The 22,596-nt window shown below is 40.8% G+C and overlaps 1 protein-coding gene across 1 annotated transcript in view; it reads left to right on the top strand.

Annotated features, from left to right (window-relative positions):
- Positions 1-22,596, top strand: part of LOC136856988 (uncharacterized) — a 263,664-nt gene that overhangs the window by 123,407 nt on the left and 117,661 nt on the right. The window contains exon 8 of the mRNA XM_067135311.2: positions 12,768-12,904. Within this exon, the coding sequence (XP_066991412.2) occupies positions 12,768-12,904 (137 nt within the window). The remainder of the gene's footprint in view (positions 1-12,767; positions 12,905-22,596) is intronic.

Here is a 22,596-nt window from a genome sequence, read left to right as displayed (position 1 = left end):
TGTTGCATTTGACACTGAACTTGGCTTCCCTCATTCTTTGTGAGTGGGCCTGCTTACACTCCTCTGTCCAAGGGGCACCTTGTCTTCTCTTCGGCTGCTCGTCGCGGTTTAGCCCGTTCGTCAATATTTTCTTGCGGAAGAGATCTCTGTTAAGGGCGTCTTCAGCGGAGATATGTAGCATTTGCAGGTCTTCTTTGGTATTTCTAAACCAGGGAATTGTGGTTTTGGGGTTTGAATAAAAAAACTGAAAGATTTCTTTAGTTAACTTTATTCCGTCCATTCTTTTCAGATGACCGTAAAATCGTGCCCGTCTTTTTCTGATTGTGTCGGTAATTTTCTCTATTTTGCTGTAGACTTCCTTGTTGGATCTCTTTTGATGGATTCCATTTCTGTACTTTGATCCCAAGATTCCTCTCACAATTTTGCGTTCTCTTTTCTCCAGTTCTTCAAGGTGTCCTTTGTGGCATTTAGAGACAGGGTTTCGGCTGCATATAGAACTACTGGCTTCAGAACTGTTTCATAGTGACGTATTTTGTTTTGGGAAAGGCATTTTTGTTGTAGATTGTGCGGGATGTTTGGTAGGCTATTTCCAGTTTGCGTACTCGCTCCTGAAGTGCTTCTTTGTCCAGTCCATTTTTCATGATGATCTCACCCAGGTATTTGAATTTCTCTACTCGGGTGATGTCCCCGTATTTTGTATGGAGTTTTGGTGGAGCCTCTTTGATGTTAGTCATTACTTCTGTTTTCTCAAACGATATCTGCAAACCAGTTTGTTCGGCAATTTCCTTTAAAATTTCAACTTGAGCTCTAGCGGTTTCTATGTCGTTTGAGAGAACAGCAATATCATCGGCAAATGCTAAGCAGTCTGTTGCGATCCCCTTGAATTTGGTTCCTATTCTCAATGGACTGTAGTTGGTTTCCTGTAATCTCACCCACCAGGTTCTGATGATCTTTTCAAGAACACAGTTGAAGAGTATCGGGGATAGTCCATCACCTTGTCGGACTCCTGTTTTGATGTCAAAGGAATGCGAGAGACATCCGTGGAACTTCACCTTGGATTTTGTATCGGTCAGGGTGGCTCTAATTAATGCCAGCAGTTTCAAATCAACTCCAAATTCATTTAAGATGTTTAGCAGGACTACCCGGTCAATGGAGTCATACGCTTTCTTAAAGTCCACAAAGACAGACACATACTGCTTGGACCTTAGTGTACAATATCTGATGATCGTTTTGAGATTTTGGATCTGTTCAGCTGTTGAGCGACCTTTTCTGAACCCTCCTTGGTATTCACCTATTTGATGTTCGACTTGTGCTTCCAAACGCTCCAGGATGGCAAGTGATAGAATTTTTTAAGTCACGAGTAGCAAAGATATTCCTCTGTAGTTGTTAATGTTCTTCATGCTGCCTTTTTTGTGTAATGGATGGATCAAAGCTATTTTCCAATCTTGGGGTAGGGTCTCCTTGTTCCAAATTTCTTCTATTTGCTTTTGCAAGATATCAAGTGATTCCTCTGGGGCATATTTCCATAGTTCTGCTACTACTGAGTCTTCCCCCGGCTCTTTGTTATTTTTGAGACGGGCAATGTGCGCTCGATTTCATCTCTGTCGGGTGGTCTGGAATCTGGGTACCTGAGTAAGGGTTCCCTGGTCTCAATGGCGCTTTGAGGTTTAGAGCAATCAAGTAAATTCTTGAATGCTGCAATTTTCTTCATTTGATGTCGCCAGTGTGCCATCCTTTCGCTCAAAGCATAGAGATGGTGGTTTATAGCCAGTGAGTTTGCGTTTGAAGGCTCTGTAGTACTCTCTGCTTTCATTCTTCCTAAAGTTTTGTTCTATCTTTTCAAAGAGTTTTTTCGTATTTACGTTTCTCAGTTCTGAACACCCTAGCTGCTTGGGCACGTTGGGTTTTGTAGGTTTCCTAATCATTTTCTGATTTCGTAGAGTAGTACTGTTTCCACGCATTGAGTCTTTCTTGGGGGACTGATTCGCAGATATATTTTCTTACCTCGTGCATATTCATCGCTAGTGACATTGGACTGCTACGTTTACTATCCATCTGTTCTCTTGTCTGCCTCACGACTGTGTGTGTGCGTTTCCTTTCCTCTTCCCGCCACCCCCTGACGTTATCATTGTTCCTGCACATTCCACGCCTGGCGCTCCGGCCTATATAAACTTGCCGTTTCGCCGTGATCGGCGATCAGGTGTGTGCATTATACTATTGTAAGCAGTGGGAGTTTTATATCGTCCGCGGCTGGTCCGTGCTGACTTATTTAACCTGTGTGGGAACCTTCTACGTCTCGCTGGTTGAGCAGACTCATGTTTTATTTTACATATTCATGTTGATATTCTTTCTAGCTCCTCACAGACTTTGTTACAAATATCAAGCTTTTAAAATTTCGGTCCCTTTTGGACCTTACTTACACTATGGAGCACTTCATTCATTTCTGTGAACACTGACAACTGTGATTGGGGAGTTTTCCTTGGTGGACCAATAAGCGAGCTCGAACCTTACATCATGTGTTGAAATGAACTTAACCTTCAACGGGGTTTTGCAGCCTGATCCCTGCCTGTTCCCTTAATGCCCTTACCTGTGTTTTGTTTTTTCTTTGTCCATTTTCTCTACCTTTCCTTCTACCGGTGTATGCCCTTGTTGCTTCCTATTCTTCTTCTATGAGAAATTAATAATGCACTAAAAGATTAGTAATGGTCTGCGAATTTTCATAACTCTTCTTCTATTTATGGTTTTAAAATTAATGTTAACTTGTTCTTCTAGTTAAATGAAATTTGTTTTCGGGGGATTAAATATTGTGAAATATCGATATGGTGGTTTCTTCGCATTGCTATCCCAATGTTTCATTCCACTAGTAATATTTTTTTTTGAAGTATATTCAGGGTACGTCCTTGCTACGATATTGATACCATTGTAACCATTTGAATCTTGTCATCTGTTTATTAATTCTCACAAAGCACTTGTACATACGCCTTATTTTCTTAACTTAATCTTTTAACATGTCTACTATTCCATTACTTGACCTATATCAAAGATTTATGAGTTTTAATTGCTATGTATCTTGTTTATAAGCTTTCTTTTGATGTTGTTACAATATATCGTCGTTGCCGGGACGGAACTTCCTATGTGATAATATTTTTGGAGATATACTGACCTGCAGCACATACATTATGAAGAGCGAGAATGCCTTGACAACTGTCACACAGTATTGCACCTTAGATGACAGAACCTTACCAGCCAAAGTTCTAAGCTAAAATATTTCACATAGGAAGTTTTGTCCCAGCGACGATATGTCATGATTCTTAAAACCTGATCCCTTGGGCTTATTATTTGTTTGGTGTCCCCTTTTCATTCCTATGCTCCTACTTCGGATACCTCTGGGGAAGGGCCTTGATTTGTGTTCTGCGCGACTGACTGCACACTGCCTCGTGCACGTTTCCAGTTACTCTGCTTGGCCTGACACGTAAACATTGTGCTCTGTCATATGATTGAGGGAGACTCTCCTCTCCTTTTTTTTGTTTGAGAAAGCGTGTTTTAGAACTGATCTATGCTAAAGATATAAAATCGTAACATTATTCCTTTTGCCAATCCTCACTGACCTCCTTATTCTCACAGACAATCGTGAGAACTCGGTATGTCCACTTCAGGCCTACAGTTCCAGCTGCCTTTATCATCTCCACTGAAATTTCCATCTATTCCAGCGGTTTTTCCATTCTTCATCTTTCTTACTGCCATTTCAATTTCATTCATTGTAATTTCTTTATCCATTTCTTCATCAACTAATTACCTTTTCTGGTAGCCCATTAAATGACTGTCATTAGTTCTCATTTTCAGCAACTTCTGAAAATACTCTCTCCATCTATTTCTTATTTCCTCTGGCTTTGGTAATATTATGCCGCCTTCATCCTTCACAAATCTGGTGTTTGCTTGATATCTCTTCTTGTTTCTTTAGATACCATACAATAATTTCTTGCTGCCCTGCATATCATCTTGCAATTACCGGGCGAGTTGGCCGTGTGGTCAGGGGCACGCAGCTGTGAGCTTGCATCCATGAGATAGTGGGTTTGAATCCCACTGTCAGCAGCCCTGAAGATGGTTTTCTGTAGTTTTTCCATTTTCACACCAGGTAAATGCTGGGGCTGTACCTTAATTAAGGCCATGGCTACTTCCTAGGCCTTTCATATCCCATCATCGCCATAAGACCTGTCTGTGTCAGTGCGATGTAAAGCAACTAGCATCTCTCAATTTCTATGTGAATAAGGCCCAGCTTTTCCTCTTTTCTTCCTCCACTACTTTCTTTGCCAAATTCTTTGCCTCCACATATTTTCTTCTATTTTCTTCTGTCTTAGATGTTTTCTATGCTTTCCATGCCATTTTCTTTTCTTTCATTTTAATCTTTACCCTATTATTCCACAAGTGTGTCTCTTTTGTCTTTCACATTTCCTGATGTTCTACCACATATCTTTTCTGCACATCCAACCAGTGCATCCTTAAATCTTTTACATTCATCTTCAACATTCCCCAATCTCCGTCCTGGGTACCATGGGTATTATTTCAGTTTGAAATTCTTCTTATATGCTTTTCTCCTTCAACTTCCATACTTTAATTCTTTTCTCTCTTCTTAATGGAGTTTTTTTAATCTTTCCCACTTTCAGTTTTCCTATCACAACTCTATGATCTCCACAAAGGCTTCTTCAGACATGGCTGTAACATCTAAAAAGTTCTTCCGGTGTTCTTTCTTGGTGATTATATAATCAATCATGGTCTTTGTTTGTCTGTCTCCCCAATCGTACCCTGTAATCTTCTGACTGTTCTTCTTCCTAAACCAGGTGTTTTCGAAAATTATTTGGTTCCTCATGCAAAAATCCACCAACAACTTGCCTTCTGGATTTACATTTCTATATGCAAAGGGCCCTACGACATCTTCCTTTCCTTGTCTTTCCATTCCAACTTGTGCATTTAGATCTCCCATCAATATCACTTCTTATCTTCTATCTGTCTCTCCACTTCCTCTAAAAAGTCCTCTAGATGTTCATCTGGAGTACACATAATCTCTGTTTAATTTATGAGGTTCCAGTGCATGACGAAAAAATTAGTGTTTGGTGCGTCGTTACAGCAAAGCGAATTATTGGACACATTTTTTTTTCAGGGTGCAATAAATGCACAAAGATTTCGCACTCTAATATTCATGCCATTTTTTCCAAATGTTATCAGATGAATAGAAATTTTATAGTATTACCAACAAGATTCAGCAACATCCCATACAGCTCATGAATCCATCAATGAATTAAAGAATGTATTTGGAGAAAGGATCATTTCTCAGACTTTATGGCCGCCCGTTCCTCCGACCTCACAGTGTGTGATTTCTGTTTTTGGGCAACACTAAAAAATGTTTACAGGAATAATCCGCACAACATAGATGAATTGAAGGAGAGTATAACAACAGAAATTGGGAAAATTACCAAACAAGAACTTAGCTGTGTAAACCGTAATTTTATTGAATGATGTCAGAACTGTGTGTCAGTAGATGGACATCACTTCCAACATCACCTATAACAAGGTAAATACTGCGTAGACTAATTAATTAATTACTGAAATTGTCTTGGTAGCACTGTAATATAGACAGTGGAAGCATACAGATAGCCAATTCCTGCCCGAGAGCAAAGCTTGTGTGCGGCAAGCGATGCTTCGATTTTGACTTGCGTGTCTCAAGCCCGCAAGAGGCTAGTGCCAGGCAAGTGAGGTTTCTTCTTGCTCCACCCGTAAGCAAGCTCACTGTATATATCAGCTTTGGTTGTGGCATCATGCGAGGCAAATGGAGGAGGATAATGTTCCGACCTCATACGGACAGGTCCTGAGAACACGTGGTGCTAGGAACCACATGCTGGTTCATACACACAGAAAGATGAACTGTACTTAATTATACATATACTAGGTTTATTACACTATATACACATCGTGATACATTTGTTTAACCTGTCGCTCACGCGATCGTTTAGATATTTACAGAATTTGTCCGCATAGCACATTTTAACATAGTCCGGCAGCCACGCTGCTTTCCCGTCAACCCCTTGCTCAGCCGATGGCACACGAAGGTGCCCGAACACTTCCGACATAAAAACAGCCGCAGGAAGTGCACAGCGCCAATGCAGTGGCACTCTGGTCAGTCACAAACATACCGCCACACCTAAATGTATCACATTTAACAATAACAAGAAATGTTGAATTTAAATTGAACACATAGTCATATTATGAAGTTCTTTCACCATCAATACATATGCCGATATGAAACACTTCAACCAAAATAACTGAGCAAAAATGTACACAGATGTTAAAATAATGAAACCTAAATGAACAAATTCAAATCCTACAATAAGTAAAGTACAGCACTAGACACAAACAATAAAGGACACTGATCATAATTAAAATCTTACAAATCGTCGCCATAAGACCTATCTGTGTCGGAGCGACGTAAAGCCCCTAGCAAAAAAAAAATCTTACAATACAAGAGCAAAGAATGAGACACAAAATGAGACACTGAAAATATTTGCAAGTATCAGTCTTGAGCTGGCAGTGGACATAACTTATGTACAGAACGCCTCAGAATAGCATTGCTGGTGCGAATTGTAACCGTACGCACTCGTCCGTCCTTCCCAGGATGAGTTTCCTCGACCGTTGCAAGTCGCCAAGAGAGAGGAGGAATGTTGTCGTCCTTAACTAAGACGATAGTTCCAGGCTGAAGGTTAGGCTGACTCGTCAACCATTTCTGCCGCTGTTGTAAGCTATTAAGATAGTCATTAGACCACTGTTTCCAAAAGTTCTGCTGCAGCGCCTGAATGTAGCGCCATCTGGAAGTATAACAGTGCACACTATCACTAAGGTCAGGTTCAGGGAAGGATAGCAGGGGGGCTCCGATCAGAAAGTGGCCAGGAGTCAGGTATGAGGGTTCATCAGGGTCGTCTGAGAGTCTAACGAGCGGTCTTGAGTTTAGGCATGCCTCTATTTGGCAAAGTAGGGTATACATCTCGTCGTATGTGAAGCAGGCATTGTCAGCGGTTCTTCGCAAATGATGTTTCATGGATTTCACCCCAGCTTCCCAGAGCCCCCCGAAGTGAGGCGAATTAGGAGGAATGAAAGGCCAAGTGAATCCCTCTTGCGCTGCGTTGTTCAGCATATCTGTCTTCCACTGTTCCGACCGGTGCACCTTCAACAATTCATTTCTAGCTCCTACAAAGTTAGTAGCATTGTCACTGTATAGGTTTGTACACCTCCCCCTCCTGGCCGCGAATCTCCGTAAGGCGGCAATAAAGGCCTGTGTGATCAAGTCACGAACTAATTCCAAGTGTATTGCCTTGGTGCAAAGGAAAACAAACAATGCTACGTAGCATTTTACCTTGACCTTGCTCCTGGTTGCACCCTGTTTAATGTACAACGGGCCAGCATAGTCAACTCCCGTATTCAAGAATGGCCGCGATGGAGTCACTCGAGGAGAAGGTAGCTGCCCCATGAGCTGCGTTGTTGTTGAGGCTCGTAGTCTGAAACACTTCACACATTGGTGAATGACACTCCGTACCACTTTCTTTATGCTCACTACCCAATATCTGGACCTAAGAGAGGCTGCTAAATGATTCGCACCAGCATGTAGCAGCCGAATATGCTCGTCAGCCACAATCAACTTGGTTATATTATGACGCTAAGGTAATATGATTTGATGCCTTTCTGAAAATTATTTCAAAGAGTTTTGTAAGCGTCCCCCTACTCGTAATACATCGTTCCCATGTAGGAATGGGTCCAGATTTCTTATTGAACTTTGTGGTGAAAATGATGAGTTTGACTTCAACTCGCCTATTTCCCTTGCGAATGTCACACGTTGAGCAAGTTTGATACATATCTGAAGACCCATTGCTAGCTCTTCTGCAGATAATGGTCCTGTTCTTCTTACGTTGTGTCTTCTGGAATTGAAAACAAATCTGTTGCAATAAGCTATCACCCTCTGTAGACGACGGAGAGATGAGAACCGTGTCGTGATTTCGTCAGATGGAGTGGCACTAAGTAAACATTGTACCATATCCCTTCTTTCTGGAAGTTCGTCTGCAGAATCGTTTGAATCCTTAGTGGGCCAGGTACTTGCGTCTTGCACTAACCATGCCGGTCCATGCCACCATTGTTCATTATGTTGTAGGCTGAGTGGTCCTTGTCCCCTTGAAAGAACATCGGACGGATTGTCTTCTGACATAACATGACTCCACTCGGCTCTTCCAGTCATCTGCTGTATCTCAGAGACACGATTTGCAACGAACGTTTTCCATCTCGTCTGTTCAGCTGCAAGCCACGAGAGTACTATGGTCGAGTCAGTCCACAAGAAAGTATTGTCAATTTTCAGATTCAGGGTGTTGGTAGTCTTATCCACCAGACGTGCCAACAAAAGAGCCCCACACAGTTCTAATCTAGGTACAGACTGTTGTTTCAGAGGAGCAACTCTGGATTTCGAACATACCAAATGTACCGAAACTTCACCGTGTTGATTGGTACTGCGGATATACACACACGCTGCGTAGGCCCGTTCAGAAGCGTCTGAGAAGCCATGAACTGGTATCTGGACGACTCTTCCCGTGCTAAGAATCGGCCTGTCAACATGAATGTTGTTTAGTGTTGTTGGAAGATCAGTAAAGATTTTAATCCAGCCCTTAAGTAAAGGAGATGGTAGTGGTTCATCCCACCCTAGTTTTTCTTGCCACAACTGCTGCATGAAAATTTTACACATTACAATTACTGGTCCCATCAGCCCTAGTGGATCAAATATAGAGGCTATAATTGAAAGCACCTTTCGTTTTGTAGGGTCTCCATTGTTCTCCTTGATGTGAACCTCAAACTGGAACTTGTCAAGCAAGGGATGCCACAGCAATCCTAGCGTTTTAATATTGTCTTCCTTGTCAAATCATAGGGGTAACTGTGATTCTCTCAGTTCTGCTGGTATCATCTCAAGTACAGCGGAGTGATTCGAAGTCCACTTGCGGAACGGGAAGCCTGCGCGTTGCAGCAATTCTTGTAGTTCTCCTCTCAGCTCTATAGCCTTTTCCACTGTATCGCTACCACACAATACATCATCCATGTAGAAGTCCCGCTTCAACACGCGAGATGCTGTAGGAAACACGTGGACTTCTTTTTCAGCCAGTTGAGTTAGACACCTTGTGGCTAGGAAGGACTCTGAGGATGTACCGTATGTTACAGTCTTCAGTTGGTAGGTGCGTAGAGGCTCGGATGGATGTTTTCGCCAGATTATACGCTGTAAGTTAACATCCTTGTCGTCTACTCTGATCTGATGGTACATTTTTGTAATTTCTGCCGTCATCGCAATCTGATGTGTGCGAAACCTTGTCACAATTGATAGTAGATCTTGTTGAACAGTAGGTCCCACCGCGAGAGCGTCATTGAGGGGAACGCCATTGTCAGTTTTGCAGGACGCATCGAATACAACCTGTGTCTTAGTAGTGGTACTCTCTGCCTTCAAAACTGCATGGTGTGGGAGATAGCAGAATGCTCCTTCGTCTTTGCATATATCTGGGGCCAGCTTCATATGACCCAGGGTCTCATACTCTTCCATGAAGTTCACGTAATCAGCTCGCAGATCAGGTCTCTCCTCAAGCTTCTGTTCCAGTAGTCTGAATCGTTTCTCTGCTATTTTGTAAGAGTTTCCAAGTTGCAGACCTTCTGCCTTCGTAGGCAACCTTACAATGAAACATCCACTGTTGTCCCGTTTGGTGTGCGTTATGAAATGCTCTTCACAGTACTGCTCCTCCTGGGATAGGGGCATTTTTCTAGTTGTCACTTCTTCTATTGCCCAGAATTTTTCCACCTTCCTATTGAGGTCATCGTCCTGCCTGAGGAAGAATGATGAAGTGGGTGGAGTTTCTGCCCTCTCACTAGTCTGAGCCTGCGACTTTATTGGACCTGACAGTATCCATCCCAATACAGTATTTTTCAAGATGGGTAGCTCATTGCAGTTTTTCCGCCACCCTTCTTGCAACAACTGCATAAAAATCTCCGCACCGATGAGCATGTCTACTGGTCCTGGCTTGTTGAAGTGAGGATCCGCCAATGTGATATCCTCAGGCAGGTTCCACGATTTACAATCAATATGGTTCGCTGGAATATCACCTGTTATGTGAGGGAGCATAGAACACGTTATAACAGTTTTGAATCTGGACACATTAGAAATGATACGAACGTCAACACTTTGAGATGCGGTGACAGCAGTGTTATTTATACCACTAATTGGAATACAGTTTCTATGTCGTTGCAGACTCAGCTTACTTGCAAACGACTTGGTTATGAAATGTGATTGCGATCTATTGTCAAGTAGAGCTCGGCACTGGTGAATTCGACCATTGTTGTCTGCAACTCCTACTATTACAGTGGACAGCATTACTTCAGACTGTGGCTTGAATTTTAGTCTGCAGTAACTAGCATTACTCTGACCCTGTTCGTCGTCTAATACCGGTACCTCTACTAGCTTGGCTATCCTTGTTTGTAGTCGTTTGATTGTGTGTGGCACTGTCAAAGTGAATCAAAGTGTGATGTCTACGCTGGCAAGTCTTACAGCTATCAGATTTGCACACGTTGACACTATGATGCCTAAAACAATTAAAACATAAACCCTTTCTTTTGACAAAATCATACCGTTCTTTTGTGTTAGCTTACAGAAATCCTTCGCACCGATGTAACGGATGATCTAAGTCACAAAAGTCACACTTCCCCCTTGTAGATACGTATGAGTTAACTCAAATTGGGCTTTCATTGTTTCTCACATACTGGTGCTTAGCTGGATTTGCCGCGCTCCCCCTCTGTTCCCGTGTTGCCATCATCAATTCTAACACTTGTGCCCTCCGGGATCTAACTTGTCTAACATCAGCTGCTGGAGTAAGGCTTTGTGTAAAGGCACTGAAAGGTTGAGGTTTTGAATAGCATTTAAATTGCTTACTAAGTGGTTGTTCAACTTCCTAAGGTCTGATGCTATATCTTTGTGACATGTAGGTAATGACAATAGAGCCTTGATATGTTGTGTTGCTATCAGTTTTCTGTTGTTGTACCTCTTACATATGATTTCCCAAGCTACTAAAAAGTTAGAGTTAGAAACAGGAATGTTCTGAATTAATTGATGAGTGCTGAAAGTAGATAATGAAAACGCTGAACGTTTGATAGTTTTAAATTGTCAACAATTAAAGCCTGAAAAGTGTCTTGAAAATGAGTCCAAGTCTCATACTGCCCATGAAATGTAGGGAGGTCAATGACGGGCAATCATATTTCCATGGAATTCTGTTGGGAAGCAAGAATGCTGAGATAACTGATCGATATTCTGCTCGGGGGCTGTGCTCTTTCCTATCAGTGTAGTCATCCTCGCCTCCAAATCGTAATAGTTTTCTTCGAACTGTTCCCTATCCTGTTCATGATTTTCGTAGTTCTCATCGTCATTAACCTCGAGTTTACATTGAACATGCTTATATTCTTTCCAGAGTGAAGGCAATTGTTTCAACCTGCTACGTACTGCATTAATATCGGAGCCCGCCACAAACTTGTCTACATATTTACTGATACATGTCAGTGACCCTTTAATGACCGCTCGTTGTTTCACTAACAGGTTTTTCTCACTAGACTCCATGATATGAGTTAGGAAAGACAGAAAAAATTAAAGGAATGACTGACCTCTAGTATACTGCTCTGATGTGCACTTATCCTTTGTCCGCCTCGTCAGTTCAGCATGCCGTAGGGATGATGATACACGTGCTCCAGTATTCTCTCCACAGGTTGTTAGCACTCGAAACATACACTCACAAACACCGGAGGACCACGTAATATTATAGCATTACGACACTTTCAAGAATCCGGTCCGGCATGACCGTGTTCCGACCTCGTACGGACAGGTCCGTGAGAACACGTGGTGCTAGGAACCACATGCTGGTTCATACACATAGAAAGATGAACTGTACTTAATTATACATATACTAGGTTTATTACACTATATACACATCGTGATACATTTGTTTAACCTGTCGCTCACACGATCGTTTAGATATTTACAGAATTTGTCCGCATAGCACATTTTAACATAGTCCGGCAGCAATGCTGCTTTCCCGTCAACTCCTTGCTCAGCCGATGGCACACGAAGGTGCCCGAACACTTCCGACATAAAAACAGCCGCAGGAAGTGCACAGCGCCAATGCAGTGGCGCTCTGGTCAATCACAAACAGATAGGTTACCTATGGCAATAATGGACTCTGGCTTGGTGGTTAGGAGAAGTAGGAGGAGACCAAGCCGTCACTAGTTAGATTCGTTTGTAATGATAAGGGGTGTGGAGCTAAACAAGGCCTTAGAGCCAGCTTCAGTAGAGGATATCGGATGTATTCAGTTATTTCACAGAGACTTGCAGACTGAACAATTAAAGTATTGCTCCAAGTAGCTTATGCAGTGGCCTCCACAGTATGCACTTGGTAGGTGTGCTATTTACCAACTGATGAGTCCAGCTTAGCACACTGGAGCAAAATACTGGCAACCAGGAAAGAGCTAGCTGGAAAATTTATGTCCAATAACGGACCAACTGTATTGGTATCATAAATTTACTCATTCAGGACAAGTATTTCAGGTTCCCTATGGGAATCAACATCTATATTACTTAAAGGCATAACAGCCCATAATAAAGATGTATGTACTGTATGGTGAATTTATAATAATATATTTTCTTTACTTTCTCATGTGAACAGAAGACCTTCCGAGCTTCCAAGTTGTTCCTGGCTAAATTCAGTGAAGCTTTTGAGAGGATGTTCTTTGGCAGTTTTGAAGTGGAGAGCCGTATAGAGGTAGAAGATGTAAAGCCTGCTGTGTTTTACCAAATGCTGAAGTAAGATGACATTTCTATTGACTGTTGATACACTGTATTCATACCAAGATATTACCCGACCAAGCCGAGTGGAGTCCCACAAAGCACAGCGCCACTAGTAACGAACATGATGTCATTGCAGTATAGTCAGCCAAGGAGAACAACAGGAGCACTAACAGAGACCTTAAGGCAGGTTTAAATTTGTGGCAATACGGCCACGAAGGCAGGCCATGCATAGGTTATATGTGATCACTGTTTCGACTTTGAAGTAAAAATTGTAAAATAATTTCTTCAAGTCTGCTTGTTATCGTACTTCGTGATTTTTCAATACTGATAGACGTATTTGAGTCGCTAGGTGCTTTTACATGGAAGCTCAAAATACCTGGAGGTTAATTATTTCATGTTCGCACTTAGAACTGTAGTAGTGTTTATCATTGTGTTTGAGTGGTGGTGTTACAGAATGTAGTTAGCATAGATCAATCGCGCTGTGTACCTCTTTGTAAGTCAAAAATGGGAAATTGTTGGAAGGATTCTTATCAGAAGATATGCCAAGTGCAAGCACGGGGTCTCATCTTGCAAGTGATGAGGAAGGAGGAGCAAGAGGAGTATAGACCTCGTTAAAGATCCAGGGTCCATCTGGCTCCGGATGGTAGCACCCTGTTATAGGGCCCCTACCTAGGGTTACAAGTGAAGAGGACCAACGGCTTGAAGGGTAGATGAGGCGGAAAGGCGGAGGAGTCTCTCTTCCTGGTAGTGCAAGGAGTGCTATCAGTATCAGCACAGTGCAGGACTAAAAGATGTCTACTGGACTGTCGCTGAAAATTTACTGGCATGGTCAGGAAGACTTGAATGGCAGTAAAACTGCGATGTGGAAGGCAACGGAAAACCACCACATTATTTTTCCTAGTATTGCAACCATGGATAGTACGAATTGTAACTTAGATACTACTGATCATGGTATTCGGTCACCAAGATCCGGCAGGGGAGTAACTGAGGTATCTCAGAAGTTTGGAGAAGGGATTAAAATAGGGACATGGAATGCAAGAACAATGCTAAGAACAGGATGTCTAGAAGAACTCAAACTAATTATGGATGAAAACAAAGTAGACATCCTGGGATTATGTGAAACTAGATGGCCTGGCAAAGGTGATTTCCACAGTGAGCCATTCAGAATTGTGTACAGTGGAAATGAAAATGGTGAACAATATGGTGTAGCTGTAATATATGGAAAGAAATGGGCAAACAATGTGCTAAACACATGTCATGTCGATGATAGAATAATGATGGTGAAAATAGCAGACAAACCAAGAGATATAGTAATAATACAGGTATACTTCCCTACTACTGGACATGACGATGATGAAGTTGAGGAAGTGTATAATAAAATAGAAGATATAATTAACCCCTCAGCGTCGCAGCCATTTAAATAGCTTCCTACCCCGCGGCCGGATGAGATTTCAACTACGCGGAACTGAAGTACATCGATTCACTTAAAGCGTTACTACAAGTATAAGAGTAGCCCGATTTTCACGAAATTTGGAATTCCTTATGACAGAACTATGTACATGCAGATAATTACATAATTGTTTCACATTTCCTTAGTAATTTAGTTCCGTGTGATAGAGTTCGAAGCACTCTTTGAGACAGGGACTTAAGTCACACTCCTGGCAGCAGTACACTGACGTCTTCTTTCCGCCGTGCTTTGAACACAGGATACAATGTCTCTGAGGTTTGGATTTCCATCTCTTGGGTGCTAATTTCCTGATAAAATGTCTTTCCTGCAACCTTGGAACTGTATTATCTGATGCGCGCCGACCTTGAATATTTCGTTCCCCTCCCTCCCGAGCTTATTTTGTAAACAAACCTTTCACCAGCTGAACCCGATAAGGTAATTGCTCAATATTTGTCTCTGTGACCTGTGTAAGTATTATTAGAGAATTTAGCAATCAGAATTCACCGTTGAGAACTTCTCTTTGACCTGTATAATTATCTATAGTCTCTTACACGAAATTTTCAAGTACTGTTTCCTCCTCATCGTCACTCTCATCATTTACCACTACTACATCATCTATTTCATTATCACTGATGCTTATACTGTCACTACTACTTCCGACTAAACTTTCATCTGAATTATATAATATTTCAAGCACGTTACTGTCAGTCATACCACGGCTGAGCGCGGCGCGTTACACGGACTGGTGAAGCTGCAGCGAGACCGAAAAGCAACAGGACGAAACTAAATGAGGGGAATAACATTTATGACGAAACAAACCAACTCGATACATATTTCAGATAAAAGGTCGAGGGAACGTCTTTCAAACGAGATATATACCATGAACAACTGGTTCTCGTATCGTATGACAGAAAGCAGCACTAACTGATGCCTACACAGAGCGCTCGTGGAGAGTTACGAAAATATTATAAGCTGAGAAATAAAGACAAATATAATAAATAAACCGCACTCCAAATGTACAAATAGAGCAAGGAACATCACACGAAAAGACAAACTTCTCAGATCATCATTTCTTTATTTTATTCTGTGGGAAAGAATGAAGCAAACAAACTTTAAAAAAAGCAAGAGATTAGTGCTCAGACTTATTTGACAAATAATTATCCTTGCAAAAACAACTACATTATAACGATTTTTCAATTCTTATTTACAACGCTGATAAACCCGAATCTGTCTTCTTGGAAACAAAACAATTTGCATATCAGTAACTCCAAAACTCTTCGCGCTATAGCCATAAATGTGAAACCATGTATGGGTCTATACCACGTATAGAGGTCGGCGGCTACGGAAGAAAAGAGGGTCTATACCACGTATAGAGGTCGGCGCTGAGGGGTTAAACTAAACAATGAGAAAGATAACATAATCATAATGGGAGACTTCAATGCTGTGGTTGGCAGCAATATTACTACAAAAGTTGCTGGCAGATTCGGTCTAGGACGAACAAATGATAGAGGAGAACGTATGATGGACTTCTGTGAAGAACAGGACATGATCATAATGAACACTATATTTGACATGCGTAATAGAAGACGTTACACATGGAAGGATTTCGGAGACAATAACAGATACCAATTTGACTACATTCTAGTTTAGAGAAGGTATAGAAATCAGGTAATGTCATGCCATAGCTACCCTGGCTTAGACATCGACAGCGACCATATCCCAGTATTAGCAAAACGTCGAGTTAGGCTGAAGAAGTTAAGGAAACCAAAAAGCAAGAAATGAAATCTAGAAAAGTTAAATGATCCATTAACTCAAGTAGTATTTGAAGAAAAGACAGACACGATAATGTATAACAACAACAACAATGAAACAGATTGGGACGCTGTCAAAGCTTCACTTACAATGGCAGCAGATGAAGTGCTAGGAAAAAAGGCGCTCGAAGCACGGAAGAACTGGATGACTGAAGAAATACTAAATCTCATTCAGGAAATAAATAAAGCAGAAAAATACTCCAGAAGGTATGATAAACTATAAGAAACTACAAAACCTAGTTACACAGAAGTGCCGAGAGGCAAAAGAAAGATGGATGGCTGACATTTGTAAAAGCATAGAATATGATATGAAAATCGGAAATGCTGACAGTTTGCACAAAAAAGGAGATTCAGCAGAATGTTCCAATTACAGAATACTAAGCCTTGTTTCACATGCAGCAAAAATATTCACAAGTATCCAGTATTCGGGAGATAGCAGGTTCGAACCCCACTATCGGCAGCCCTGAAAATGATTTTCCGTGGTTTCCCATTTTCACATCAGGCAAATGCTGGGGCTGTACCTTAATTAAGGCCACGGCCGCTTCCTTCCCACTCCTAGCCCTTCCCTGTCCCATCGTCGCCATAAGACCTACCTGTGTCGGTGCGACGTAAAGCAACTAGCAAAAAAAAGAAAAAAAAAAAATTCACATGCATATTAATAAACAGAATCAAAATGAAAATTTAGCAGAATCTAGATGATGATCAGTTTGGGTTCAGGAAAGGAGTAGGAACGAGAGAAGCTATTATAGCACTTAAAACCATCTTGGTGAGAAGACTAGAGCTTAACAGAAATACATATATAGCTTTTGTAGACTTGGAAAAAGCTTTTGACAATGTTCAGTGGAAAAGACTGTTCAGAATTATGAAGGATCTTCATTTTGACTGGAAAGACAGAAAAGCAATACTAAACCTCTACATCAATCAAGGAATAAACATTGAAAGTAATAAAACAGTATGTAAGGTGAAAGTCTGGAAAGGAGTAAGACAGGGGTGTTCGTTATCACCATTTCTATTTAATCTGTACATTGAAGAGGCCATGAACATTTTTAAAATTAAAAACGCCTGGCATTAAAATAAATGGAACAACTGTACACTGTATTAGATTTGCCGACGACATTGCACTTCTGGCTGACAATGAGAAGAACATGCAGATCATGCTCAACAAATTAACACCCATCTTAAAAGATTTCCAACTTAACATTAATATAAATAAAACTAATGTTATGGTTGTAAGCAAATCTAAAATGAAACCAGAGGCACATCTCAGAATTGGAAATATTTTAATAAAACAGGTGCACAAGTTCTTCTACTTAGGATCAGTTATTACCGATGACAACAGATGCACTGTGGAAATAAAAAGAATTTTCCTGTGTAAGAAAGCTTTTGAGGAGAAGAAGCAGCTCTTAATTAATAAATCCTTAGATACTGAACAAAAGATATTGTTTATCAAAACATTTATTTGGAGTGTGCTGCTATATGGCTGTGAAGGACAGACTTTCGTGAAGGAGGACGTGAAACGACTAGAGGCAGTGGAAATGTGGCTATGAAGGATGATGACAAGAACTAGCTGGATTGAGAAGAAAACTAATGAAGCAGTGCTTGGAGAAATAAACACGAGATTCAAGATTCAAGATACCCGTCTCCCTTAATCTCGAAAATCATAGATTAGGGAGAGGGTATTATTTATTGTAATCGTTTCATAATTTCATAATTTGTGATACATGCCGTATACAAAATTAGAAGGAGTAACTTAAATAACTATTGTGAATAGTGTTAATAATTGGTACATGCGATGAATGTTCATATAAAGCAGGTGCATAGAAATTGAACAGAGAAAGAATACTATAAACTGAATGTTGGACTTCCATTCATATATAGTATTATGGCAGGAAAAAAAACAAACCAAAACATCTATTTATAGTGATATCTTTTCAGATTATCAAAGCTAATATTGCCTTTGCAGGCTGTTAAGAAAAAAAGAGAAAACGGAAATTATTACTCGACAATACATAAAACTAGTAAAACTACTGTAACGAGGTAGTTCCATGCTATCCCTTAAGCCTATGTACCTAATGGCTCTAGACTTCAACGGAGTTATATTGTCTAGGTTACCTTAGGCACAATTCGGTTCCTGGCTGACATGTATCACATCCTTTCCTTCCTTCAATTTCTTGCTCCACCTTCCCCTAATAATGTTAAATAATTTTGCAATTCTATCCGGGTGCATCTATTCTCTGTTCAATAACTTTACAATTGTATACAACTGATTTTCATTCTCAATTTTCTTTACATCCTCATCGTCTATGAATTTTCCTCGTATTTCCTTTGTCATAGGGCAATCTTTTATAAGGTGTGCCCATCCCATCTCTTCAGAGCATATTAAACATTTATTTTCATCCCTGTTCCTTCTATATGCTTTATTTTTATGTATCCCCATTAACCACCATATTATACCCCTCATTCTCTTTTTTGTTATAGACTCTACATTTATTCTCATTCTCCCATATATATTACAAAATTCTTCTAATGACCTCTTACTTCTACATTGTGCATCAATGTCTTGTTTTTCAATATCCTTAATTCTTAGAACTATTTTTTTTAAAACATATTTTCCACTTCTCTATACATTCTTTTTCCCAGTAACATCCCATTCCAATCGTTTCTAAAATATTCCGTACCCCATCCACCCAGTATCCTTGGTTCTGATGTTTCATTTGGTGTTGATATGCTATCTGTAAAATTTCGCCCCCTTCTCGCAACTTCATTCTCAACCAATACTTTATTATCCTTTTAATAATGTCCACTCGCAGACTTATATCTTTGCACATCATTCTCACTCCACAATTAGCTGTACAGCTGGGTAGACCCATAATTATTTTCGCAAATCTACTCGTAATTGTATCAAGTGAGTCAACCCTTTCTTCAACTCCCCAAATTTCCGCTCCGTACAACACTCTAGATTTAACTACTGCATTAAAAACATTTTTATGCACTCTGTAGTCTGCCGGGCTGAGTGGCTCAGATGGTTAAGGCGCTGGCCTTCTAACCCCAACTTGGCAGGTTCGATCCTGGCTCAGTCCGGTGGTATTTGAAGGTGCTCAAATACGACAGCCCCGTGTCGGTAGATTTACTGGCACGTAAAAGAACTCCTGCGGGACTAAATTCCGGCACCTCTGCGTCTCCGAAGACCTTAAAAAGTAGTTAGTGGGACGTAAAGCAAATAACATTATTACTCTGTAGTCTGTGTTGGGCATCTTCTTCTCCAGTATGCTAATGGCTGACAGTGCACTCATGCCTTTTAGCTTTGATCTTTTTATTTGCTCTGACCACTTTCCATTTCCACTTAAAATCATACCCAAGTATTCTACTTTATTGACAACTTCTAGCCTCGTCTCGCCCATCCACCATTTTTCATTCTTTGATAATTTATGTCCTTTTTTACACACCATTACCTTGGTTTTCTGTACATTGATTTTTAAGTTCCATTCTTGACAGTAATTTACCACCACATTTATACTACCTTGCATACTATTCGGTGTCAAAGTGAGCAGAAGGATGTCGTCAGCAAAAATGAGGCCCGGAATATCCCGGTTCTCAAGACTTGGATAAATCCCTGCCTCGAAGCCTTTCGATTGAAAGATATCATTTATAAAGAGTAGAAACAGTACTGGTGACAATTTACAACCCTGTTTTAATCCTACATTAGAGAATATTTCTCCAAATACTACGCCCTCCTTAGTTTTTATTGCGCACCTTACTTCTGCATATATATTTTCAACCGCTGTTATCATCTTCTGGGACACCCCTATCCCTCTCATCTTGGCCACGACCGCCCCTCTGCTCACAGAATCAAATGCTTTCTCCAAATCAATAGTAGTAATGTATACTTTTCCTCCTTTCTTTTTTACATACTTATCTATTATTGTTTTCACTACAAAAATATTATCTGTTGTCCTCATCCTTTCTCTAAAACCTGCTTGCAACCTCTCCAGAATCGATTCCCCCTCTGCCCTCTTCATTATCCTTTTTGCTAACACACCTGTATATATTTTACTTAATGTATCTAGCAACGTTATACCCCTGTAGTTGTTAGGGTTATTTTTATCTCCCTTCTTCTTATAGATTGGGCAGATCACTCCCTCTTGCCAAGATTTTGGGAACTCACCTCCTTCAAATATTTTGTTAAATAGTTTCGCCATACTTTCTAGGATATCCTTATTTTGCGCCAGCTGCTTCCAAAATTCGTTAGTGATACCCGAAATCGCTCCTGATTTGCCTTTCTTGGCTTTCCCTAGTACCTCCCTTATTTCTTCTTTCGATATTTCCTTATCTAATGCCGGCATAGTACACCCTAGCCCTACCGATATACCGGTATCGTTTACTCTCGGTCTCCACCTATCTTCAGTCTCTAAAAGTTTCTTATAGTGCTCCACCCAGATAGCCTGACTTATTACCGTCTGCCGCGGCAGCTTCCGTATTCCACAAATCCCGTTAAGTACTCCATACTTTTCTACTATCATTCTGTTTTGCATTGCTATTTAATTCGACAACTCTCTGCTCCTGCCATTCAGACTTAGTTGCATACAGTGATTCCCTATATTCTCTTCTCACGTTACAGAATCCCATCCTATGGTTTTCTCCCCCATGCTTCCGAAACTCCTTCAATGCTTTCATCACTTCATACTTTTTATGCCTGCATTCGTCATTGTACCAGCCTTTTCCTATTATATTCTGCCCCTCCTTTATCTTCATTTTCTCCCCTGCCATCTTTACAGAATTTTCAATTATTTTAACTGCTGTATTCGTTTGGTTACTCTCGATCATTGAATCTATTCCAGCTTTCACTTTCTGTCCTATTTCTCCATCATAATAATTCATAAACTCATTTTTTAGCTCCTCTCTCCACCTATATTTAGTGACTATCGTTTCTTTGTATTTTATCATATTGCTTGTTGGTGTCTTACCCTCTCTAACTTTTATTCTGACAATAATTGGGAGATGATGTGACTCACCCCATTCCTTAACCTCCATACTTTTAATCACAGGCAACGCATTCCTGGAGCATAACGCCAAGTCTATGCTACTACCCCCTGTTTCCATAATGTATGTCAGGTTCCCTAATTCGTCGCCATGCCACCATCCATTCAAAATATATAATTCTATCGTACCACATAGCTCTAGCAACTTTTCTCCATTTTTATTACAACCCTTATCCTGGCTCACTCTCTTTTTTACATAAACAGCTTCTGTCTCCTTGTCGTATACCGGCTTCTGGTCTGCAACCCTCGCATTGAAATCCCCCATTATAAGAATGCCTGTATCCTCAAAAATATTTTGTACTCTATGAAGTTCTAATGCCAACTCATCAAAGAAAACCCTTTTCGCAAATGGCGAGGTTTCAGGAGGGTTGTAGACAAAACCAATACATAAGTCTGTCTCATTCTCATCATACATCTTTATTCTGACCCACATCATTTCCTCCATTTCTGATTCTATCTGAATTATTCTAGCTTGCAAATCCTCCCTAACCATTACCATTATTCCACCCGGGTATCTGCCCCTTTCGGTTCGTCTCTCTTTTGACTTATAATAGACTGTGAACTCTCCTATTTCTATAATAGTTTTTGGTGGAATCCAGGTTTCCACACATGCGAGAATATGCAAACTATGTAATAACTCTTTAAAAGCTTCATTCCGTAACTTACTCCTAAGGCCTTCAATATTGATACACCCTACTCTTATCTCTAGTTATGTCTTTCTCCCTTGTCCCTCACTCTGGCTGATCTTCTTGGACCTCGTAATCCTTGTTACACCTAGATCTTCAGGGTTCTCATCTAGAGTGTTAACACCTTCTCTATCAAGGCTACCCTCATTTGCATTACCTTTTCTGAGCAAGAAGTCCTTGATATTCACACGTCTGCGTTTCGGTGTTGCTTCTTTCAGAGAGTCTGCACTCAGCTGCCTCTGAAGGTCGCCTGGACTGCCTTCGCTAATCGTTGTTTCAGCATCTGTTACTTCCTCTCTCTGTCCTTGTTGCATCGCTGGCTGGTTGTCCCTCTCTGCTCCGCATTCTGCTGATCTCAGCTGCCTCGTACGTTCACCTTCCTCCTCGGCCAATGTACTCGCTGTATTGTACATATTCTTTAACTGCTCTACTCCCCAGGTCCTCGTCCAGTTACTGTCCCCCACCACTAATTTGTTGCGTCTTATGTAGGCCCTTAATCCTTCACGTCTAGCTTTCCCTAGGTGAAACTGTAGCATTTTCTGGTTCCTGAAGGCTTCTTTTTCCATCTCCTGTTTGATCCATATGTTCTCACCTTTCAACCGACTTGTACTATGCAGAATCTTTCTCACTAGTAAGTTTGATACAAATCTCACTCTCACTGGTCTCTTGCATTTTGTTTTCCCCATTCTCTCTAGTTCTTCTATATCGGCCTCTCTGCAGCTAA

The sequence above is a fragment of the Anabrus simplex genome, chromosome 1 (assembly GCF_040414725.1).
Source record: "Anabrus simplex isolate iqAnaSimp1 chromosome 1, ASM4041472v1, whole genome shotgun sequence".
NCBI classification, from domain to species: Eukaryota; Metazoa; Arthropoda; class Insecta; order Orthoptera; family Tettigoniidae; genus Anabrus; species Anabrus simplex.
Note: the sequence above shows the minus strand (reverse complement) of the source record. Positions and strands in the feature narration are given on the sequence as shown.